Source organism: Miniopterus schreibersii (genome assembly GCF_964146895.1).
Source record: "Miniopterus schreibersii genome assembly, chromosome: 6".
NCBI lineage: Eukaryota > Metazoa > Chordata > Mammalia > Chiroptera > Miniopteridae > Miniopterus > Miniopterus schreibersii.
In genome coordinates, this window is record NC_138107.1 from 67,213,170 (window position 1) to 67,228,348 (window position 15,179).

Here is a 15,179-nt window from a genome sequence, read left to right on the forward strand (position 1 = left end):
ATCATATAATTTTTTTCTCATTTAGTCCTCTTAGTTCTGGCATTAAATGAATACTAGACAAAGTGATAGCTCACAAACTTTGATTTTTATTTTTCCATGTGCTTTCTTGGCGGCCTTTTTATTTGTTGTGCTCAAAACCCACTGCTTTTTAATGATTAATATTGGGATGGAAGATATTTCCTTAGCTGGCAAGAGATTATGGTATCATTAAGTGACTTGGTTGCTCTAATAATGGTATAACTGAGCATGAAGACTATTTTGAAAGTGGTTCAATAAAGTTCATTTGAGTTCATAGAAGCTTAAATTCACTTATCTAATCATTTCCATTTAGTTCTGTGTTGCATTAAGATATCTGCGACCGAAAAAGCATGTGAAAAAAATGTATAGCAAACGGATTTAAATTTCTAAAACATTTAGGTTCTATTTCTTGAGGTTGTATGAAATACAGCATTCTGTCCTAAAGTAAGGATTCTTTAAATCAGAAGGCAGCAAGAAAGTTTACTGGAAACTTGTTTTTGTGGGACTGGAGTCTTATGTCATCTGAAAGAGTTACTGTTGCAAGCTGTTACAGTTGTTGTAAGTTAGGAGGTTTTATGGACATAAATATAAAAATAGCACCTTTCAGATATTTATATTCATTAGCAGTGCAAAAATCTGACCTTGAAAAGCCATGACTAAAAGGTAAGGATTAATACATAAAGAAAATGGAACAACTCTACAAAAGAAGCTTTAGAAAAAGTCCATTAGTTGATCTTAGGAATCACTCATCAAGTTAATTTTAGAAGCAGGCTATCAGCTGAAATTGACAGAGAATTCATTTAAAATAGATGTTTCCATGCCTGAGCCATATCCATTAATAAATGACAATATTTAAGTACTCAAGACCAATGAAGTAGAAGACGGAGTGAATTGTAGGCTAAGGATCTGGATTCATTTTTCGCTTTACCATTCTGTATGTAGCAAAGAAGTTCTCAAGGTGTTCTCAGTGCCTGCAAACAGGTATTGCATGTATTGTTAGAAATGCAAATTCTCAGGCCCCATCCCAGGTGGCTGAATCAGAAACATGGGGTGAGGCGCAGCGTCCTGTGTTTTAGCGCTCCTGGGGGTTCTGTTGTACACTACAGTCTGGGAATCAGACACATAATAGTGACTATTCTACCAAGTTATGGTCAGGGTCAATTAATAATTGTTCAGTGCTCGGAAAGTGTAAAACATTGGCTAATTGTGAGGAATTGTATTAGTTGCTGGTTAATCAAATCTAAAGTGAAAAGAAAGCCTAATGCAAGAATGAGTTTACCTGATAATGTGAGTACTAAAAAACTGAAAACACTCTCTTCCTGCCTTTTCTTTCCCTTTGTTTTATCTTTGTCATCTTGCCCAACGTTGTTTAGCAGGATTGCTGCTCAGAATTTGGGCAAGTACTGATGGAGGCAAACCTTCTTGTTTATTTAACAATCGTGAAAACATTTGCGAGCCCGCTGAGGCTGTTTCTGCTCTTCTGTTCCAGTGCACTGCGAGGCCAGTGAATGGGGCCCTTGGAGTCCATGCATGAAGAAAGGAAAAACATGCGGCTTCAAAAGAGGGACCGAAACCAGGGTCCGAGAAATCACTCAGCATCCGTCAGCAAAGGGTAACCTGTGTCCCCCAACCAGTGAGACAAGGAAGTGTACAGTGCAAAGAAAGAAGTGTCAGAAGGGGGAACGAGGTACAGTCATGCTAAAAAGTTGTGCTTGTTTGAAATGTCATAATTTGATGCAAATTTCACTTTACTTCTTAGGACACATTTAGCATTATCACTGGTGTCTAAAGCCCTAAAATGTGTACCAACCAAAGAATATGTTGGCTGTAAATTACAGAACACAGATGTGTCATTTTTTTAAATGGAGCTGATATCAGAACTTTCAAGTGCTGTAGAAGGGTGCTCCCTGACTCCTGATGAAGGAGGGAGGCTGCGTCATGGGAATTTAGGCTGTTTCGGGGGAAGGGGTGGATTAGCTCCCCTCCACTCCACCTTCCTAGTGCCTAGAAAACTTTCGGAGAGCCTCATAAACGCAAGGCCTAATACCATGTGGTATGAGACCATGGCGAAGGGACACCAGAAAACAAACTTATTCTTTTCTTCATTGCCTGCAAACCCAAGTATTGCAGTTAGGGTGTAAGCTTTTGTAGCTAAACATATCTTACAGGTTACATAGGATCTTAAAAATATTTAAATGGATATATGTTTTTAACACAGACTTTACATTTGAGGTAAAGAAGCAAGCAATATTTTATATAATACCAACATTAATGACATATTATCTTCCAATTTTTATTCATATTACACTAACTTTATGTACCAGATTACAGAACCTGTTAGGTCAGTATTAAATAACTGTGTCAGGGCTCGTTCTGAAATCTTATGATTGCCAAGGAGAAATAAATATACCATTTAATACAGTGTTTTAAGGTGATTAAATATATCTAGAAGTTGTTGGTCTTTAAAGTTTAATTTTTTCATCTTTCTCACTAATGTCTTCAGCACCAGTGTCTACCAATATGTTATGTAGCTTCATATAAATATTGGTAGTTATCTAATGAGTCAATAAATCATTCCCTCAATTGACTGTCCTTGAAAGGAGTTTGGCTGCCTCTGTAGTTGAGCTTCCTTTGCTTATTTCATTCTTTGTTCATTCATTCATTCAAGATCATTTCATGAATTTTTACTTTATGGTCACATGCAGTGCTAAGCCCTGAAGATTCGCAACTGAGTAGGATACATTTTCTATCCTGAAGGTTCACTCAGAGCCCTGTGGAGGGTTGAAATGTTTAAACAAATCATAGCAATATTGTATATTAAGGGAGATTATATGTGTGTGAGCAAATTCAACAGGCACACACAAGAGGTGCTGTGCAAACTTGAATATTGCTCATATAAGAAAGAACCTGGGTCACCTGTACATTGCAATGCCTTTCACTATACCCAATGAACTGGTCATCATCAGAATGTATAAAGCCTGTTGTCATTAGTCATCAAGTAGTTAATGTGATAAAATTGAAGACATGGATTATTTTAAAGGGAACTTCAAGCTTTTGCAAATTTGTAAGAGGTTTTGATTAAAACTAGGTTTAAGGAATGAAAGTTGGCTGGTGAAAAAGGCTTTTCTGGCATTTGTTACCAATTAATTTAAAACATCTTAGATTTTAAAAGTTGGATTTGGAAATCAAATATTTCTTCACTCTACTTGTTGGTAAGCTACGATAGCCGTATATTTACTTATGTTTACTAAAGTTTCCTGAAAATTAATGACTTACAGGTGGACTTTATTCATGTTAGTCTTCCTACAAAGATCCTACATTACTAATCAGTATTCAGTATACTTGGTTTTTCAAATATAAGTGAAAAAAATCTTATTCGATAGAAAATTTTAATTACGATACTAATTATATTTTATTTTTTTATTTGAGAAAGTGGTCTTCTAATATATTTTGCTAGCACTTGACTTAAACATTAACATTAAATGTGTCAGTTTTTAAAACTAAGAATGGATAAGACAAATAATGTCACAAGAAGTTTAAAAATAGTAACCTGTGACATAAGCTTGGCTTAAAAGTTTCTTTCTGGTCTTTTTTTCCTCTCCTCTGATAGGATATGTTGACATTTTATATTTACAAAGGAACTTTATACAACCATAAAAATGTATGGGCTTATTCTTTTTCAAATTTCATAATGCATAGACAACGAAGTAGGAAATGTGGATTGCACTTACAATAAATACAAGATTTAGTTTCACTTTTACTCACCTTCACCCATCTTTTTACGTCTGTCAGAAATTTTTCTCAAGTAGCCTAAAAATTTAAGAAAAAAGGGAATCAGTTCTTCCTTCATTCCTTACTTTTCTAACCTAACAGTTTTTTCTTATATTCTTTTAATGGTAATTTATAAAATATCCTATTTGAACACAGAGAAACCAAATAGGAAAGTATTTATGACCTCTGGACAGACCACTACATCACATCAAGATAATATTAACCAGAATGCTCTCATTTAGGCTCTGAGATTTTCTATGTATATGTGTCAATGTGCATATATATACATATATATATGTAATAAAGTGTTAAAGATAAGCAAAATAAGGTGATAAAGACATGATTTCTTCTACCACTAGAATAGTTATTATTGGAGCTGCTCTTAAACACTTATAGATTAATAAGATCTTTTAGATTCATGGCTGGAGCATTTCTGGGGAGTTAGCTAAAAGATAAGGCTTTTTAAAATAAAATTTGGCCTGAAAATCTTGTATTTAAACTTACATCTATTATCCCTGCCTAAGAGGTTAACAATAGACAGAGGTAGATAAGTCATATTTGGAAAAGGTGTAGAGCATGTGTTGAGGATTTTTTCTGCTGTGTTGTACTTGCCAAAGGCAGGGTCTCCGGGGAAGAATGATAAGATCCAGAAATGACTTTTCAAAATGTACACAAAGACACTGAATAGAAGGAACTAGGTTTTAGTATCAATGGGTTATTCTAGTTGTGAGATGCACATATATATTTGAAAAATTGTTTACTAATCATACACACACACACACATTTTTCTTTACTAACATTCTTCTCATGTTTAGAATGGTTATAGCAAATGAACCTGTGAAGAAAAATGCAATTTCTGTAGCCCCAAATCTGAATTTTTATCTGATGTACTACTTTTTTGTACCATTTAGGATTATTTCCCTTTACCTGACATGCTACCCTTTAATCAATCTTAACTTCTCCATCAAGTATTAGCTTTACTAAGTTATTGCCTTTGCAATAATTTCTAGCTTGAGCTTATCTCAACTGAATGATGTATCTAAAATGTCAAATATATGTAGCATATTTTAAGAGATTATAAAGGCTAACAAGTAGACTACCATATATGTATTTAAACAATATATTGAAATAGAAGTAAACAAGGAGAAAATGCACTTTCAATAGTTGTCAACTTATATTCATTGACTCTTTTGATTTACTAGGTGTAACCATCTTAGATAAAGGGAAGTGAAACAGGACAATGAAATATATGTATGTCTGCATTTGATGCAAAAAGATGATTTGTGTATGTTGCGGGGAGGCAGAAGAAGGAGGACCCCTAAACATGTTTCTTATTCATTTATACATTCCTTTAATTGACTGAAGAAAATGTCATATAGATATTGGGTTTTTAGTCAATTCACAAAGAAATTTTGTTCCTTGGCTAATTGCATGAAGAACATACTAATTAATAACATGCAATGCATGATCTTGGGCTAGAAACAGAAGAGAAGAGTAGTCACAGAAGAAATAGAGTTGGGTCTACTTTCTTGGTGTAGAGAAGAAATAATATCCCTCCCACCAGAGAAAGAGAACAGGAATCCATTAAAATATAAATGAATAAAATGTCCAGATGCATTTCCAGGGGAGAAACAGTGTGGGAATTATTGCATTATTTGAACATATTGCAGGTTGCCTTTTGTGCCTTCCCTAAATTAAAAGTAAAGTAATAAAGTCTAGTAGGTTTTGCACAAAGGAAATGTGTTATATGTTAACTTATAAATTGCTATTAATCACAACTTCTAATACCACTATTATAAATATATAAATATGCATTGTTTATCATGAACACTATATTTAAAATTACAGCAAAAACAGTTTTAAAAAATCAAGGAGAAAAAAAAAAGAGTCTTCTTGGTTCCTAGGTATCCTCCTCTGTTTGTTAGTTCTTAGAATCTTTATAACAACTATTCTAGTGATGAGTAGTTGAGTTTCTACAGGAAGGATTTATATTAAATATTCATTCAAATTCAAAACAAGATATTTAGCCAATATTTTCTGAACAGTTTTCAAAATCCAAATAGATGGATTCATTAGCTCAAAACTGTAGGATGCCAACTGGCTTAGAGTATGTAGATAATGTCTCTCCCCACCTTCCCTTCATGGAGGAAGACCAGCTGGCCTGCAGGCATGCATCCTGTTTAAGCACTGGAGGGTGGGAGTTTTCTGGTCTTTCTTTATACCCAATCAGTGGACTAGCCCTTTGACATAGGTCAGAGGAAATTTGGAAAAGTGCAGAGCTGAGATAATAATGGCATTAGAGACTGTGGTTCTCGACCAGCATGATTTTGCTCCCCAGGGGACAGTTCTGATGATCACAATTTCGGGGAAGGGAATGCTATAGGAATCTAGTGGGTAAAGACCAGGGATGCTGCTAAATATCCTACATTGCACAGGACAACCCCACGCAACAAAAATTATCTGCTGGTGCCAAGGAGGAGAAACCCTCATATAAACTCAACAATCTGTCTTTGTTATCACTCCTTGAGTTCTAGGCAGTTCCCACCCAAGTGGGTGGGTTGTTCAGATTCTGGGGAGGACCGGTTGCCACCAACAAAAACCTGTACATGGTGTGAACCCTTGGTAACAAGGACAAGATGATGGGACAGAGGGGAAAATAATTTTCCCCCAATCAATATAAAAATAACTAATTTTATTAAAAATTAATTTTCTTTTAATTTAAAATATTCAGCTATGTTAAAACCTCCAAGAAAGGTAGTCCATTGCAGTAAATAACACCTTTTGCTCTCAGGGAGATGTTCCCTAATCTTAAAGGCTATTTTACAATCCCGTTGTATATTCTTAAATGTCTCAGTTTTAATGAAAAAGCTCAGCAGAAAATAAGAAGCCTTTTATTTCATGCCTTGCAATCCTAGGTACTATACCATTTTTTTAAAATTCAACCATCAGTTATCTCTCTAATAAATAGCAAATTCATATTATCTCAATTTTGTAGGCATTCTAAGATCTGGGGGACATTATTCATGGTGGTCAAAATTCATGGTGAGAAACACTGTGTTACCATTATCCATGCAGTCGCCTCCTTGCCATGTGACAGAATAATCATTTTTAGGTTTCTCGGCTGTGTTGATGTGTACCTCAACATTCCTATTCTAAAACCATCTTTATAATAAATTATCTAGACAAATGCCTGTATTTTCTCAGATTTTTTGTGATGTTTATGAGTTTCTAATGCTTTTTGGCATAACACACATGGGTCAGTTTATTAAATAGAGTGGTAGCTGAGGTATACAAAGCATTATTCAGCCGCTAAGCAAACAATGATTTTACCACTGTTTAGATCCTGTGCACGAAAGTAAAGTTGTTCAGTTAGCTTTCGCTGCATAACAAATGACCTCAAAACATAGAGGCTTAAGACAAAAATAACAATATACAAAAAATAAAAATAAATAACAATAAATGTGAATGAGCGATTTAAGCTGAGATGCCCTGTGCAATTCCGTCTGGGCTAACCTTATGTGGTTGGCTGGCTGAAGACTAAGGAAACTGGGCTATGTTTCTATTATCACAGTGGCTATGGGTTCTATAAGGTTTGAAGAGGGAGAGGAAAAGCAGTTTCTCTTGAAGAGGCTCTAAGGGAGATAAATGGTGATGCAAGGAGACTTGACTTGGGGTGGGGAACACACAATACAATATACAGATGATGTATTATAGAATTGTACACCTGAAACCTATATAATTTTATTAACTAATGTCACCCCAATACATTCATAGCAGAGTAAAAAAAGTAAATAAAACAATGAGCCCATAATGAGAAGGTAAGGCCATTCGAAAAAGTTAAAAGTGTGTCTGTATGTGAGAGAGAGAGAGAAAAAAAAAATAAACAAAAAGTAAAGGGGACTGAATTGAAGATTAAATGGAAAGAGGAAAACATACAGAATGGAACAGAAACATAGTGGATTAAGAGGTTTTGCAGAATGTGCCATTTACACCCATTCTGTCCGTGTTAATAATAATAGCCTACTGGTGCCAGGCACTGTGCTAGAAACTTTATGTTTGGATTTGTCCATCAGTGAAAAAATGCACTTCATTCTATCCGGGGTCTGCTTTGACTGTAATACATAAGGATTAAATCATTTGAGTGGTGCATTCCCATTCATGATGCTGAAAATGATAGTTTTAATGTAAACAAGTTTGAGAATGTTCCATTCCAGCGATATCACAGAATTTAATTGTAACCTGGTTGTATTTGCTTGGTCACACCTCTTGGGAGGCCTAAGGACAAGGTCTCCAGCCCTCTCTGCCAGGCTGCAACAATCTACAAAGTTAGTCTGTAACGCTTCTATGAAGAAGTTGCTGGAGTAGATAAAAGGAGAACAAGATAATGATCTATGGAAAGAATAATTCTTTTGTGCCTTCAACTGTGGGATGTCTTCTCTGCCAAAGAGGTTTCAGCAACACCAGCAGTTTCAAGGAGTGACTGTATTAGGGAGGTGGGAAAGAGGACAGGAGCATGAAAGGAGGAAGTGTCTTTTTGCTGGAGAAATGTTTACTTAGTAATTAGCAAAGGACAAGAAGGCCCTTTTGGAAACTATACTTGGGGGTCCAAAATTTAAATTTATGCTGATGCTCTCCCAGTCTCTCTCTAGGGAAGCCTCCTAATTGGCAGGGATCTCAGCTGGCTAGAATAGGCTGCAAAGGAAGCCAAGGTCCTGGGGTCATTTCTCCAAAGGGCCCGTTAACTCAGCTCTGCTCCACAGCCACAAGCTGTATCTTTAACCCTACTTAACCATCTTGAAGACATATATCAGCACATCAACATGGTGGTTACAGAAAGAAAGACGTATATTCACCTTGACACCAAAACAGAAAGTATGCAGAGATATTTCATTTTTGCCAGGCTAAACAAATGCCTTTGTAAATGTCTTAGCAAACTCTCGTGAAGACCTCAGCTACTCATGGAGCAAATTCCAAAGATAAAAACTGTCCACACAGGTATATGTGACAAGTGAGCCGATCACTGATGCTCCTCACCTTTGGGCTGACATAAACGATGATGCCAACATCTAAAATATAAGATTCACAATGGCACGGACTTTTTTTGGCTTGTTTCTTTTGTTCATTTTATATCGTAGACACTTAATAGTGTCTAGCACATAACCGGTGCTTTAGTAAGTATTTATTAAGTGTATGAAGGTATCTTGGCCTGGCCTTTTATTTATTATTCCTACTCTGCCTTTTACAGATTGGAAAATACAATAGAAACAATCTCTTACACAACATCTCCTGTATCAATTATTGAGTGTGTTTTTACAAAGGAAGAAACAGTACTTTAGATAGTAAGAGAATGTTGGATGATGAGTTCTACTCCTTTTAACTTTTGTTTAAAGCACCCCACTTTTCATGTCCTAAACTGGAAATGCTGTTTTATAATTTTCCCGTCTTTCAGTTTCTCCAAATATATTATTTCCAAATATATGTAATTATTGCTTGAACAGAAAAACAATATATCAGTAGTTATCCCCCATAGATAATCCTTTTTCACCAAGCTCACTGTTAATGCCCCCCCCCCATATTCATCAGACATTTTAGTTGAAAATGACAGATTTCAAATTACCTTAAGCCAAAAGAAAACTATTGGCTTGAAGAACAGCTTGCTCTAAGTGCTTAACAATATCACTTGGCTCTCTCTCGCCGTTTCAACTCATCCTGCCTGTTTCTGATTGTTTATTGGCCTTGGTCTCCCTGCCGCAGAGAGCCTTTCTCCACTCAGGGGGAAAGCTGGCTCTGGGCGGCCCTAAGTCTTTATCCACATTGCTCTCAATCCAAAAGGATAGTTCTCTCTCTCTTTCAGTGTTCATTCACCCCATCTCATGAATGGTCTCAAATTGACCCTGCTTGGATCTCGTGTCCACCCCTGATCCAGTCCCTGAGGCAGGAGCACTGGGCTACTATGGTTCGTCTGCCTAAGCTGCATGCCCCTGGTTGAAGCCAAGGAACATATGGGCCATTTTGAGCGGCGAGTCTATGTAGAAACAAGGGGGCTAGGCTGACAAAACAACAGTTGCAAATGACACCCTTCCAAGAAAAATATTCAAATTTTACAAAATTCAGAAGCATATACTTTTCTATAATTCTTCCCAATATTATTTATGGGGAAAAATTTAAGTGAGGAGTAACTAAAGTTTTTTCCCATCTATTTTAGTCTAGAGAGTCATGCACAGACAGCATAATGCTAAGAATATTTTAATCTTTATTTATTTTACTTTTTTCCTGATTTCTCTGGTTTGCTAGAAACATTTTTATGGGAGTAAACTGGCTCTGAAATGAATAGGAAAAGAATCCACTGCTCATGTGAGTGGTCTCTGGGGCTGATTCGTGCAAGCTTAAGTAAAGACATGTCCATTTCCATTTCTAGTGCTGAGTGTTCTGTGTGAAATGTACCAGTGTGGGTAATGACCTTTTGCTTGATTATGTACCAGGCCACTGGAACGTTAAAATTAACTCAAACCTAATTACTGAACTCTTGTGTTTATACTGTGTATACACCACCCGGTCATAACTCTAGCCTCTGTGAGCCCAGGCTGCCATAATTGAGAAATTTGCCTTGTAAAGGGTTGTTTTGTTTATTTGTTGTTTCTGCGAGAAAAGGCTGCTTTTCCTATTTTTGCAAAGAATCAGATTTAGGAAAGAGTTTCTGAACAGAGTCCAATTGCATTTTATATCTCAGTGCACAACGTGCATTTTAAATGAGATATTCCTTTTACTTTTGCATCATATGAAATCTAGAAGTTTAGAAGCAATGGTGCTACTTGTTTTTTACCGATGTATTATAAAATGTCACATTTTTGGCAAGAAAATATCAACATACTAAAAAAATATATCAACATACTAAATTCATACTTGCGAAATATGAATAATTGCTAATTCCAAAAATAAGGCAGACAGAAATGTATGCATACAATGTAATTAGTAGAATGCTAATTTGCCAATTATTTTTTATAGAATATGGACATATGATAGTGAAACATCCCTCAGAATAATAAGTATGCACTATAAATATCAGATATGATACATATCCATTTTCCATGCAACACCAAAATCATAAAATAATTTGGTTTTATTTCAGATTTGTTTCAATAGCTAAGAAACAGTTTACTAAAGTATTTCATAGGAACTATGGTGGATTTACACTTATTCAGTGTGTCAAATTTTGCTTTGAAATTCCAGGAAAAGGAGTTTTTATGTGTAATTTCTCTTTCTCAGCCCTTTGGTTTCCTACTATGTGCCTTGGTGCCCCTCTTCCTATTTAGCATCTTGCCTTATCATCTTTCCCTGCCATGCCTGTAGGTAGGTTTCCTCAATTTTCAAAGAATATCTTCTCATAGGCTCATTGTTTTTTTGTGTGTTTAAAAATCTTCAAAATATGTTTAATACTTGCAATGTCAGTTTAGTGAAGTAAAAAAGTACTGAAATAGTTTGAAAGGCAGAACCATCGTAGTTCAACTCTGGATTAGCTGTTTGTCTCTTTGTTTCGTTTTTACAAAAGCATTATTTTTAGTTTTAATAATAGTATACAAGGTATGGTATGTATACATACCATAGTGAATATACAATATACCATAATGGCAAACATGGATAGTAAATTTTCTCCTGATTTTGCTCTTACTACTATAATAAAAATCTCTATAATGTTAATAAACTGGTGCACTCATTTTCTATCAGAGGTAAGAGTTGATACATAGTATTTAGAATACAGGCTCTGGAACCATATACCTGTTTTCAAATCTCAGTTGTGCTTTTAACCAGTTCTATGACTTTAAGCAAATTACTTAGCCTTTGGATACCCTGTTTTCCTCATCTGTGAAATGGGGATGATAACAGTAACTACCCCACAGTTACCTCGAGGAGTTACGTAGTGAGGAGTTAATGAGTTTGTATAAAACTCTTAGACTTGTGTCTGGCACATGGTAAGCATCCAATAATTGTGAGATTTAATACAAAGTGGAGTCCCAAACACTGAATGGATCAATAAAAGAATGTGCACATTATAAATATGAATGTGTTCTGCCAGATTACTTTCCAAAAAGGTTTTAACAGTTCACATTTGTGGTGTATCAGAAATGCCTGTTTTCTTATATACTTGGCAGACTGGATGCTACCAGTATTTTAAACTCTTGCCAATCTGATGAACTAAACAATAGTGCCCTATTGTTTTATTATTGGCATTTTGCTGCCTACTAGTAAGGCTAATCGTGTGATTTTTAGTTATTTGTATTTCTATGGGATAGCTATTTATATGCTTTGCCTATTTTTCTATGAAATAATTTCTAAATTAGTTGTAGGAACTCTTTATGTAGAAGGTACATTAATCTTTTTTCATGTGTATAGCAAATATTTTTCTTACTGTTATTTATGTTTACAGTGGGCTTTCCTATCTTTTAAATCAACTTTTCCTTCAAGGGTGCTGATTTTTTTAAAAACTTGTTAAATACTAAAATCTTATATGTGTGGGTGTTCATTCAATAAGCATGTATTGAACAGTTGTGTGCTAAACATAGTGCTAGGCACACTAGTGTAAATGTATTTATTCATGTGTACATATGATGATCCATACATAGAAGCCTTCTTGCCCTGTATCTTTCATAAACTCACTTCTGCCTCTGCCAATGTAATTAAGAGGAGAGACATGTTAGGACCAATCCTATTTCTCTTGTATAGCAATAGCAACTTATGAAACATCAAAGTGAGAGAGTCAAAGGGGATCTTAGAGATGCATAGTTCACCCGTCCTTTTTTTGGCAACAAATGACACCTACACCTAAAGAGATTAAATGACTTTGCCCAAGTGACCTTGTCCCAATCCTGGCACATTGCAGTTTCCATTATATCATGCTGCTTTATGGACACAGTATTTTCTGTAATATTGTTTAATTGCTTTCCATTGACAACTATGTTGATGTTACTAATTCACTTTGTGGAACTATACAGATATTTAATAATGTGTCACCATACTACCTTTACCTGCTTTCTCTTCCTTGGAATCACTTCTTATCACCCCTATTTTTAAACAGCAAACAGAGCCACCTACTTGAGCTATGTTTTGATGCTACAATGGAAGAGAGACAGTCTCCCTTCAATGAAATAGGTCTTTCTCAGGGAATTTGTTCTCATTGCCTGGTGTGACGTAGGGCCAGCTATGCTGGAAAGCAGATTTGAGCCTTAGGCTAGGAGAGTTCTACCTCTTAGAACTCTCTTAGGTGATCTGGGGAGGGATATCAAAAAAGGGGACCAAAAAAAAGGTAAGGAAGAGATAGGCAAGAGGTTTCTTATAGGGAGAAGAGCAGCCTTTATAATGCACATTTTATTGAGTCTTGCTTTGCTCCTGGTAATACATTACTGGGCTATCTACAGATGCTTACAAGATGAGAAGATTGGATGAGAAAAGTCATTTTAAATGGGTTTTAGTAACAGAACCCTCTGCTTTATTGAAATCTTATGCAAAGCCCAATATATAAAACAGATAAAAATAGAAGTGCACGTTGTTGGGGAGGATGTGGAGGAATTGGAACCTTTGTGCACTATCGTTGGGAATGTAAAATGGTGGCGCCACTACGGAAAACAGCATGGTGGTTCTGCAAAAAATTAAAAATGGAATTACCATATGATCCACCAATTCCACATCTAGCTATATATCCAAAATAATTGAAAACAGGGTCTCAAAGAGATATTTGTATACCGGTGTTCACAGCAGCATTATTAACAATAGCAAAAAGGAGGAATCAACCCAAATGGCCATTGATAGCATTTGTTTACCCAGATAAATGAATAAACAAAATGTGCTATGTATACAATGGAATATTATTCAGCGTTAAAAAGGAAAATATTATGTCACATGTTACAACATGCATAAACCCTAAAAATGTGATGCTAAGTGAGATAAGCTAGTCACCAAAAGATAAATACTGAATGATTCTACTTCTATGAGATACATAGAACAGTCAGATTTATTGGAGACAGACAATAAGACGGTGGTTGCTAGAAGCTGGGGTGGGGGATGCGGAATTATTTAATAGGTACAGTTTCAGTTTTGCAAGACAAAAAGATTTGTAGAGATGGATGGTGCTGATGGTTGCACAGCAATGTGAATGTACTTAATTCTGAGGATCTGTGAACTTAAACATGATTAAAGTGATTTTATGCTATGTGCATTTTACCACAACTCAAAAGAATTAAAAAATATAGAAGTGCTTGTATTGAAGTAAGGGCTAACCAACCAACAGCCCTGTGCTAGAGTATTCTATATGAAACCATGAAAGAAAATGGTTTATAAAATCTCTTTTATGTTTTTCAGTTAGATTCAGATAAAATCTGAACTTGATATTCCCACAGACCCTTTACTACAGTAAAGCACAATATTTTTTCTTAAGAAAATGCTTGAATCTCGGGAGAAAATGTTCCAGTGTGCCCCCATGCCATCACTCAGAGGTGATGTCAGATGTCACAGTGTATATTATGCTGTAGCTGTGGGATGTTCAGGGTGACAAGAGGTAAGGATCTGTGAACACTAGCTCTCTGGGGATACATTAACATGTTGGACTTTGTTCCATTCTGGGTTTTCTCCTCAAATCTGTATTCACTTATACAAATTTATGGTAATGTCACTTCCACATTTGTCATCTGTAGGAACAACTCTATGGAAAAGAGACGTGAACTTTTGTAACATTCCTAGCACATACACTGTACACATGACCTTTCACTTGTAGTAATGTTCAACGTGTGGCACCATATAATTTTGAAGACCATCTTTTCTTGTTTGTCCCACCTAATACCCTGGTACAATGCCTTTTTTCAGGAATTCTGTCATTTATATCTCCTTTTTGATTGCTAAATGTGTAATCTAAAACACTATGTTGCAAACCAGCCTTAAATTGGCTAAGAGCTGAAGTACTCTGAACACTTTTTATATAAACTCTAAGGAGGTCAGATTTAGAAAAATCTCAGCTGCTATACTTGGATCCCATGAGTCACTGACCATTTATAATTAATATTAATAAATGGCAGATGACAGATGTTTATTGCTTAACTAAAAATGTGTGTGCAATACTAAATTAAAAAAAAAAAAAGTTAGTTTAAGACCCAAAGGGCTTGAATATATGTATTTGGAGTAATGAAAAGAGTAAAACCACCAACATGTGATCCAGAATCCTCTAACTGCAGGCACCACAGTTTCATAGGAAATATAAAAGTATTTTCAATTCATCATATTAAAATTGGATTGTCGTGAAAATCTATCCATTTAACCGAAAATGCCTCTTTTACAAGCCTAGGTTTCTCTAGAAACGAGGCTTATGAATTATTAATGTGACCTTAACTATTGATCTCGCTGTC

At 35.6% G+C, this 15,179-nt stretch overlaps 1 protein-coding gene across 1 annotated transcript in view; it reads left to right on the forward strand.

Moving 5' to 3' along the window:
* Positions 1 to 15,179, forward strand: part of RSPO3 (R-spondin 3) — a 75,515-nt gene that overhangs the window by 36,329 nt on the left and 24,007 nt on the right. Inside the window, exon 4 of the mRNA XM_081139596.1 lies at positions 1,508 to 1,705. Within this exon, the coding sequence (XP_080995722.1) occupies positions 1,508 to 1,705 (198 nt within the window). The remainder of the gene's footprint in view (positions 1 to 1,507; positions 1,706 to 15,179) is intronic.